Source organism: Sabethes cyaneus, chromosome 2, assembly GCF_943734655.1.
Source record: "Sabethes cyaneus chromosome 2, idSabCyanKW18_F2, whole genome shotgun sequence".
Classification (NCBI taxonomy): Eukaryota; Metazoa; Arthropoda; class Insecta; order Diptera; family Culicidae; genus Sabethes; species Sabethes cyaneus.
Window position 1 is genome coordinate 50,570,273 of NC_071354.1, and position 8,911 is coordinate 50,579,183.

An 8,911-nucleotide genomic window follows, 5' to 3' on the forward strand; every position below is an offset into this window, starting at 1 on the left:
TTATACTCCTAATTAGCTGTATAAAAAAGGAATAATGTATTAACAAATTAAGTATCTGTCGTCAATAAAATAACTCAGATAACGCTGGAAACCTCAAGTTGTATTTCAATTTTTATACTTCTTTCAGAGCGAACAAGCAATCACATGCTGAATGACGCATATGTTCAGTTTGAGATTCCACAAACCGTTGGGAAAGTGCTATCTCCTAACAAAGTAAAACTAATCGAAGAATCGAAGATTTTGGCTCAAGTTGTTAAGCAAAGATGGGAACGTATGAAGCCCAAATTTGCCAACTGTAGCTTCGACTGTAGTTCGAACTGATCTACCCACGAAAGATTGGCCCAAACCATATGCTAAGGAAACCAGAGCCTGAGGGACGAAAAGCTACAGCACTAAATACAGCTGAACCAAAGCAAAGATCAGAACACGAAACTGTGGGATTGAAAAGAGCCCAGCTTTCTCGTGATTCTCCGATTAGGGAAGCTGAAGTCATGCAGCAGTAGACAGCTGCCAAAGAGGATTGAAAAGTCCATCAGGCATCAGTTATACTCCAATTACGGAATTCATTAAGGGAGATCCAGTTGCAGTTCAAATGGAAACACCGACAACCAGAGGAAAAACAGAAATTGTCATTGCCTCTGCTTATTTTACCGGGGGACCTAGAGGAAGCCACACCCGAAGAAGTTTGGAAGCAGTGATGACAACAGAAAAGGTGAGTGTCTGCTAGATTTTATATTATCAACCCAAATCGATACATGTAATCGGGGTAGCAGCCCCACATTTGTAAAGACAATTCGTGAAGAAGTAGTGGATTTAACGATGATTAGTACGAAACTCTCTGAAAATGTAATAAACTGGCACGTCTCGAACGAAACTTCATTATCGGATCATAGGCACATATGCTTCAAATACAAATCCCAAAAATACCAACTGGGATCTATACCTTTCTAAATTGCTTAATGAAGCAGTATTCTTTGAAGTAAAAATCCAAACGAGGGAAGAGCTGGAACTTGCTTCAAACAATATTATTTCCAAACTCTTGGAAGCATATAATGAAAGCTATCCAATTAAAACGTAGACATCCAACCACTGCCCAGGATCTTTTCCCATCAACAACAATCGGATGCTAAATTTAGACGAGTCAGGGCCGGGAACAAACGAAGCTGGACCAGAAGCTCATGATGTAGCCATGGCTCCAAAATAGAAGGGGCAACCGATTCCTTCGAACCGTTCAAATCACCTGGTACCGATGGGATATTGCCAGTAATGCTGCAAAGGAGCAAGCAGTTAACTATCCCATTAGTTAAAGAGAAATTTTTAGGGCCAGTTTCATACTAAATCATATACCGTGGACCCCCGTTCGTTTGACCGTTTTTAATCTGAACACTTTTTAATTTGAACCCCGCTGGTTTGCACGACGTGCAAATTAAAAATGGTTCAAATGTCATTCTCAACATGGCATCATTTGCCTTCGCAGACAATGCACATAAACACGATTTGTTTGTGTGTGATCTAACGTGTTTAATCCTAGTTTAATCAGTTTCACATTTCGTTTCCAAACGATTACGATAGAAATCCGATCGGAGAATAACATATTCGCTGCTTGCAACTACCAACTAAACGAGACTAAATTCAACCACCAAAATAATAACAAAGAGCAGGGCGGCCAGGTCATACAATTTTCAGCATATTTAGGGTTGCTAGTTGTTCAAATTAAAAACGAACCCCGTTAGTTTGCACGAGGAATCGTTCAAACGAACGGGGGTCCACTGTACCAACTGTTTGGAGACAAACAAGGGTAATATTCATACCGAAAGCTGGAAAGCGTGACAGAACGCTTTCGAAAGCTTTTCGGCTAATCAGTCTGACTTCCATATTCATAAAAATAATGGAAAAAATTAGCGACTATCGTATTAAAAATTACTCTTTAATATAGATCCGACAGTAATTCTATCAGCTAAAGGTTGTCCCACATCAAATTGCACCACAGAAGAAACGCTGTAGAAAATTACCCATTGGGTATTTTCTCTTGAAAATTTGGGTAGACTACTAGAGTCGCAGTCGGTTTTTCGAAAATTGGAAAAAATGGCGTCACACGAAAAGGAATGTCGCGAATTGATTTTGCCCAAGCATCTGAAAAATCTTCAACTTATTGAGAAATCGGAAAACAACTCAGAATGAATGTTCTATCAATGATCAGGATCACAAGCGTGTCGTGGAAGCGTTTAAGAAGAATCCCAATGCTTCGGTTAGGGATGTAGCCAAAAAGTTGAATCTGTCCAAGTCTTTCGTTCAGAGAGCCAAGCAACGGGAGGGACTGCATACGTACAAAGTGCAGAAGGTTCCAAATTGTGACGAACGGCAGATGATGAGACTTACGTCAAGGCAGACTTCCGGAGTTACTGTTCTTCGCCGCCCAGCACAAATTTGATGTTCCGGAGCAAATTGGGAAGTAAAAACTTTCAAAGTTTGCCAAGAAATACATGATTTGCTAAGCGATCTGTTCATGTGGCAAACGGAGTGCACCGTTCGTGACTACCGGGACTGTAAACTGGCAGATCTATCTCAAGGAATGTCTACAAAAGCGTCTGCTTCATCTGTTGAAGCAACATGAGGTTCCTACTATCTTCTACGAGATGGGGTCTAGCTTCGTGCCACTATTCAAAGGATGTTTTAGAGTGTTACCAAGCCAACGGGGTTACTTTCGTACCCAAGGACATGAACCCCCCTGGGCTATTATGAAGCAGGTACTACGGAAACATCCCAAGAAGATCAAATCTTAGGAAGACATGAAGAAAAAGTGGGTTTCCGTACAAATGAAGCTGCAGCTAGATGTTGTACAGAACCTTATGAGTGGAGTTAAGCGTAAGGTGCGAGCATACGGTTATGGTATTGAAGTTGAATGGAATAAATATACCAAAAGCTTACAAATGGGTTATAATTTATTATATATTTACTGTCTGAAAGTTTGAAAAGGATTGGTCAATTAGGTAATTTTCAACAACGTTTCTTCCGTGGTGCAATTTGATGTGGGACACTCTTAAAAATGTGGTTTACGGTGAGTTTTATTATCAGTGAATTTTACGTATATTGTCGACACTCTACGACCGTTAATTTAATAGCGAAAATAATTGGTCAATTTTATGCTCAAATGTTTACGTTGACATCACTCCATATAAACGTCCGTTTCCTTGGTAACGTACAGTATAACGACGGTCGTGGATTCGGCATTGCACTCGAAACGAAGTGAAGTTTTTCCTATCAATTCCAGTGAACAATTTGGGCAAAATGTTTATAATATCTCTCGAAATAACTGTTCGGGTGGTAAATTAAAGTTTTTTGTGCCTCAAGTTAAGTTTCGCGAGTGATTTGACGACCGACGCGACGGCTGAATAAAAATAATGAAAAACCGACGGCGAAAAAGTGAAAATATAGTGGTGAATATTAATCGGTCACTTACCTCAGTATTTAGTGTAATTAATGACCGAAAAGCTAATCCAACTTATAGAATGCAATGTTTAGTGCTTCGAGTTGCAAGATTTGATTATGGCTAGCAGGTTAGTTTAACTAATTTTATATTTTTATGATGGTTTCCCGAGTCTATGGGAGCATGTTGGTACACTGAAGAAGGGAAGAGAAGGGTGATATTCGGTGCCATGCTGACTGCCATAAATGGACTCTGACGACCTTGTCGTTAAGAGCAAAATTTATGCCAAAAATCTATTTATTATGTTTAGGAAGCTGCCATTTCATCAAAAATGATTATTTTGCTAATCCCTACGATCAATCTATAGCTAATATATTTTATCACCAATTCCTTTTTGGTTTTTCGATTTCCGATGATTCAGTCCAGAAATATCGTGCTCACCGTAGAGCGCCTTATTTTAGAAGAGTTCCAAGAGATTAACTATAGCAACTATTTCGATAACTTTTTTCAAAAACAAAGTATATTAAAATACAGCCAAAGCCGCCATAAGATGTAGACAAATTTTCGCTTTAATTAGTTAAAGGGTTTTCTCTAGAAAATTTCGAGAAAAATCGACTTTTTTTAGCCTCCCAATTGTACATAACTCCTTAATGTAATTTATGGCCAAAAAAGAAATAGAACCAATAGAATGCAATGTTTAGTGCTTCGAGTTGCAAGATCTTATTGCGGCTAGCAGGTTAGTTGAACTAATTTAATTTTTTTGTGATGGTTTCCCGAGTGGGAGCATGTTACTGAAGAAAAGAAGGGAAGGCTAATATTCGGCGCCAGACTGACTGCCATAAATGTACTCTGACGACCTTGTCGTTAATTCAATACAACACAAAAAATTTGACCTTGAAACTTACCTCCCAATATCATTGTACTTATTTGTGTCATATTCGATAATATGTAACATAACAATTTGTACCATAATTATTACAACTTTTAATAACTTGCTCTAATGCAAACTTCACATCTTCTCGTGGAGAACGCCGGTAACTGAATGAATGTTTGCAATTGCGCAGCTGATCGATTCATGCTTGCGATATTGCGATGAAGCAGATGTCAAATGGCAGAAGCGAAATGAACGGTTATGAACGACAAGACAGTTATGCCGTAAATAATTATGTATTAATTTCCTTACCGGTAGATGTTTTCGACTTTACCGCCAAAGTTTGTAACATGTTGCGAATTTTTCGCCAAAAATCAGGCAATAAATTTTATTTACTTTACATTTTTAATATTTCCTTAAATCAACTAAAAGAATTACTCGAATGTATAAAGGGTTTTTGGTGAACGAAATATGTAGGCTGCGATTACATTGTGTTCGACCGACAACTTGACGACGATGTTTTTTGTGAAATACTTCGTATGATGAAAGTAAAGCTCGATAATCTCTAATTTAGTCTCACACTAACGCAGTCAATTCGTGAGAGCACCCTGAAAAATGACTATGAAGCATGAAATTGATTGGAACGATGATTTTAGGATGAAAATTGAGAGACAACGATACGTGGATTCCAGGTCTTCCGGTCATTTAAAATTGTGAAAATGTGTATTGGCCACATTATACACACGAGTGATGCAAACTGTGCCAGAGGTTACCGCTGTAAAATGTAAGATAAGAAATCTAAGCACTCGGGGGTGAAAATTTTCATTGCTATTCAAGAACTTTTGTTGAGAGATGTCAGAATTAAAATTTGGTCTCTAATACGTTCTAAACCACATTACTAAAAATATAGAAGATTCTGAATTTGTATAAAAGAAGCCTTGAAGTCGCTTGAAATCAGGCTACTAGAGACAAGGGTAAGGGAAGAACTGTTCTGCGGCTAACTAGCGCCTACATTGTTGATCCTTCGAACCGGATCCAAACTAGCTAGTTGATTGTCCATTTCAATATGGTTTTAATTTTTGTGATATATATAAGATAATTGGCATTTGAGAAACAATTACTTTATTTACAACATTGCCATCGTAGTATCGTTGCGTCCAACGAAATTATGCACTGCGGCAGCATTAACTTTAGCTGTTCGTAACACCTTTGTTTACCTTCTTCAGTCTCGTCAAACTCAACATTGTTAGCGGAGATAGTTACATCATCCTCATCACTACCTGTAACAACGCAGTCATCTAGGTAAATACTAACGAGACCAGGAAATAATCTGGATATGGGCTGTAAAGTTTCCGTTCTCAGCTTATAACAATTGTCGACTATAATGGTTTGCAAGCTAGGAACTACAGGACAATGCGTCCAATAAATATCGCTATCACAGTAACTTATTCGCAGAGTTCTTAATTTTTTCAAATTGTTTAGATGTCGTAAGCAACGTTTTCTCCACTAAAAGTATATAAAATTCAATTGTCATTATTTTGTAGAAAGAAAAGAAGCAAACCTTGTTGTATAGAACCAATTCCAAACGTTCCAAATTAAGCAAGTTGTTACAAATCTTATGCAACACTTTATCGTTTCTTTCGGAATCCAGAATCAGTTTCAGTATTTTCAACCCGGCAAGCCCGCTGTCAAATATAATGTTTGATGAGTGATACAACAGAGACAGGTGATGAAGGTGAGGCATATATAATTTTGGCAGGTTCTGAGTTGGAGAAATAATTTTTGTATACAGCAAAACAATAGTCTGCAATGAATATTAGTTCAGCAAGTTATAAATAGGAAACATTTTAATATATTATTTCAAACCTTAATTTTTGCTAATTTTTCAATCGATTGTAGTTCAGCGGTATCGATTTTTAAATCCTGTAAAGTTAATTCTTCTAACTGGTGACTGAATTTGGAGAGTGCCATTCCTATGCGGTAGAGGAACAAATTACTTCCTATCACCATTGACCTTAACTTTGGGATGGATTTAATAAAATTTTCTTCCTTTTCCTTATCCGCAAACTTGTTTCGAGTTTGAGCATATCCGAGCTGAACATCTTTATCTTCTTCCATACATACCTCTAGATGAGTCAACATAGGAAATGATAAGGACATCATATCGTCCATCGTTTCAGGATCTCGGAAATGAACAATTAGGGACTGTAACTGCCAGCAGTAGGTCTCAATAGTAAGAAAGCTGTAACGACAGTTGAATAACAGCTCTAATTTTGTCAGATGTGGTAGGACTATTTTGAGCGGTTTCGCAGTTTTTATATCAATTTTCAACGATTTGAGTCGGTCATGATGGATGACCCACACGCTCTGATCTGGCGAAGAATATTTATTCGTATAGGTAAATAGCTCAAGCTCTCGGAGGTTAATCATATCGGCTAGTTGGTTTTCAAGTATTTCTCGCGTACCTTCAAAGCTACAATACAGTGTTAGCGCTTCAAGGTCGAAACGTCCAAACAAGAGCTTTTTCATGTTTATCTCTGGACACGGCACAAAGAGATACTTTAAATGTATTAGGCCCTCATCTTCACGCTGCTCATTGTCCTCATCATCATCACTATCATCCGAGTATAAACTCAGTGACATATTACGGTAATTCTGTATCACTCGCATTTCTATATCTGATAACTCCTGGTCAAATTCGTTGCTAAGATGTATACGGCATTGTCGTTGAAATCGCACAGTACGTAAGACGTTATGCCAATGGCTGCAAACTCCGCAAGCACTCTTCCGGTCGCTAAAGTTGAGGTAGCTGAGTATTCGTTCTAAAATCTAAATGCATTAATTAGGAGAAATTAGTTTGAACAAAGATTATTTCAGCAAAACTAACGAAAATGTTTGTGCTAATGAATGATTAATCTAACTAGTGAGCGTTGTCTATTGAATGTCAGGTAAACTCTGATGACGTTTAGTTAAAATCATTGGCGGAACTAGGGGGGGGGCTAGGGGGGGCTAAGCCCCCCCTAGGAGAGATTTAGCCCCCCCTAGAAAAATTGACTTGACCGTCCAATAAAACGGTCGAAAAAAAATTCTGGGGCTATAGCCCCCCCTAGAAATGAGCGCTAGTTCCGCCAATGGTTAAAATTGAACCGACATTCAAAGACCAATTTATGCTGGATGCCATGCTATTCATTCATTTGATGGAATTTTAGTGCATCATTTTTATTCTCTACTCTATTTAGTTTCAACTTACTTCTACTGGAAGATCGTTGATGTTGTCCATGGCGAACGGTTTCTTTGGTGTAGTTTTGTGGCTGAAAGCAACATACGTTTTTCTATTGCTAATTAGCTGTATAAAGAACAGGATTAATACATTAATGAATTAAGTATCTGTCGCCATTCAAATGAATTAAATAACGTTGGAAACCTCAAGTCTGTACTGTACTTTTAATATTTCTTTCAGAGTTGACAAACAATTACATGCTGAATGGCGCACACGTTGAACTTTAGGCCCAACAAACCGTTGGGTAACTGTCATTTACAATGTTTGATTTGGAAAATGTTACTGTTATTCGAATCTAGAAAGTAAGTACATAGCACAATAAGTAGCGTAGCATTTTTACATGTAATATTGATTCAGACATTGAGAAAACCAAATTTATTGGTCGAGCAAAACATTGCACCAGCAGTTGAAATAACTCTTCTGCATTGCTCATAACTACCATGAGTCATACCGAAGCAGAAATGTATTTTTATTCTTATACAACACAAAAACTTGGACTCAACGCTTACCTCTTAATAATATCATAGCACTGGTTTGTCTTATTCGATAGTAATGTTAAATAAATATAAATAACAGTGTTTGTACCACAATCATCACAACTTTTAATAACTTTTTCTAACTAACTGCGTCTTCTCGTGGAGGACGCCGGTAACAAAATGAATGTTTGCAACCGCACACAGCTGACCGATTCATGCTTGCGATGAAGCAGTTGTTCACTGATATCAATTGACAGGCGCTAAATGGACGGTAATGAATGACGACACAGTTATTATGGTATAATTTATTTAATAATGTATTCATTTTCTTACCGATAGATACATTCGACTTCACAGCCAACTGTTTTGCCTTTCTACTATATAAATATATAGTATAAAGGTATAGAAATCACTTGGAAAACCGGAAATGGAAAGAAGGTCCTGCGGGCCGAATGTTATATACCATTCGACTCAGTTTCGAAAACTGAGCATTTTCTGTGTGTGTGTATGTATGTGTGTGTGTGTGTGTGTGTATGTGTGTGTGTGTGTGTGTATGTGACGCTTTTAATCTCACTCACTTTTCTCGGAGATGGCTGGACCGATTTTAATGTTCTTAGTGTCAAATGAAAGGTCTAGGTGTCCCATTGGTCGCTATTGAATTTCATACTGATCGGACTTTTAGTTCAAAAGTTATGTATAAAAATACGAAAAATATGGGACTTCATTATCTCATTGGTCTCTTAACCGATTTGAACAAAATTGATTGCATATGAAAGAGGAGCCTTGCAAACCCTTAACTTCCAAATTTCATGACGATTGGACTTGTAGTTTGAAAGTTACATAAAGAAATGTGAAAA

At 37.7% G+C, this 8,911-nt stretch overlaps 1 protein-coding gene across 1 annotated transcript; it reads right to left on the reverse strand.

Moving 5' to 3' along the window:
- Positions 1-5,420: 5,420 nt before the first annotated feature.
- LOC128735405 (uncharacterized) lies at positions 5,421-8,165 on the reverse strand. Its single transcript, XM_053829891.1, has 5 exons — positions 8,088-8,165; positions 7,549-7,644; positions 6,165-7,127; positions 5,860-6,102; positions 5,421-5,804 (listed from the first exon to the last, which is right to left on the reverse strand). The coding sequence occupies exons 2-5, from the start codon at positions 7,576-7,578 to the stop codon at positions 5,421-5,423; spliced, it is 1,620 nt and encodes a 539-aa protein (XP_053685866.1). The 5' UTR covers positions 7,579-7,644; positions 8,088-8,165.
- Between the last annotated feature and the right edge of the window lie 746 nt (positions 8,166-8,911).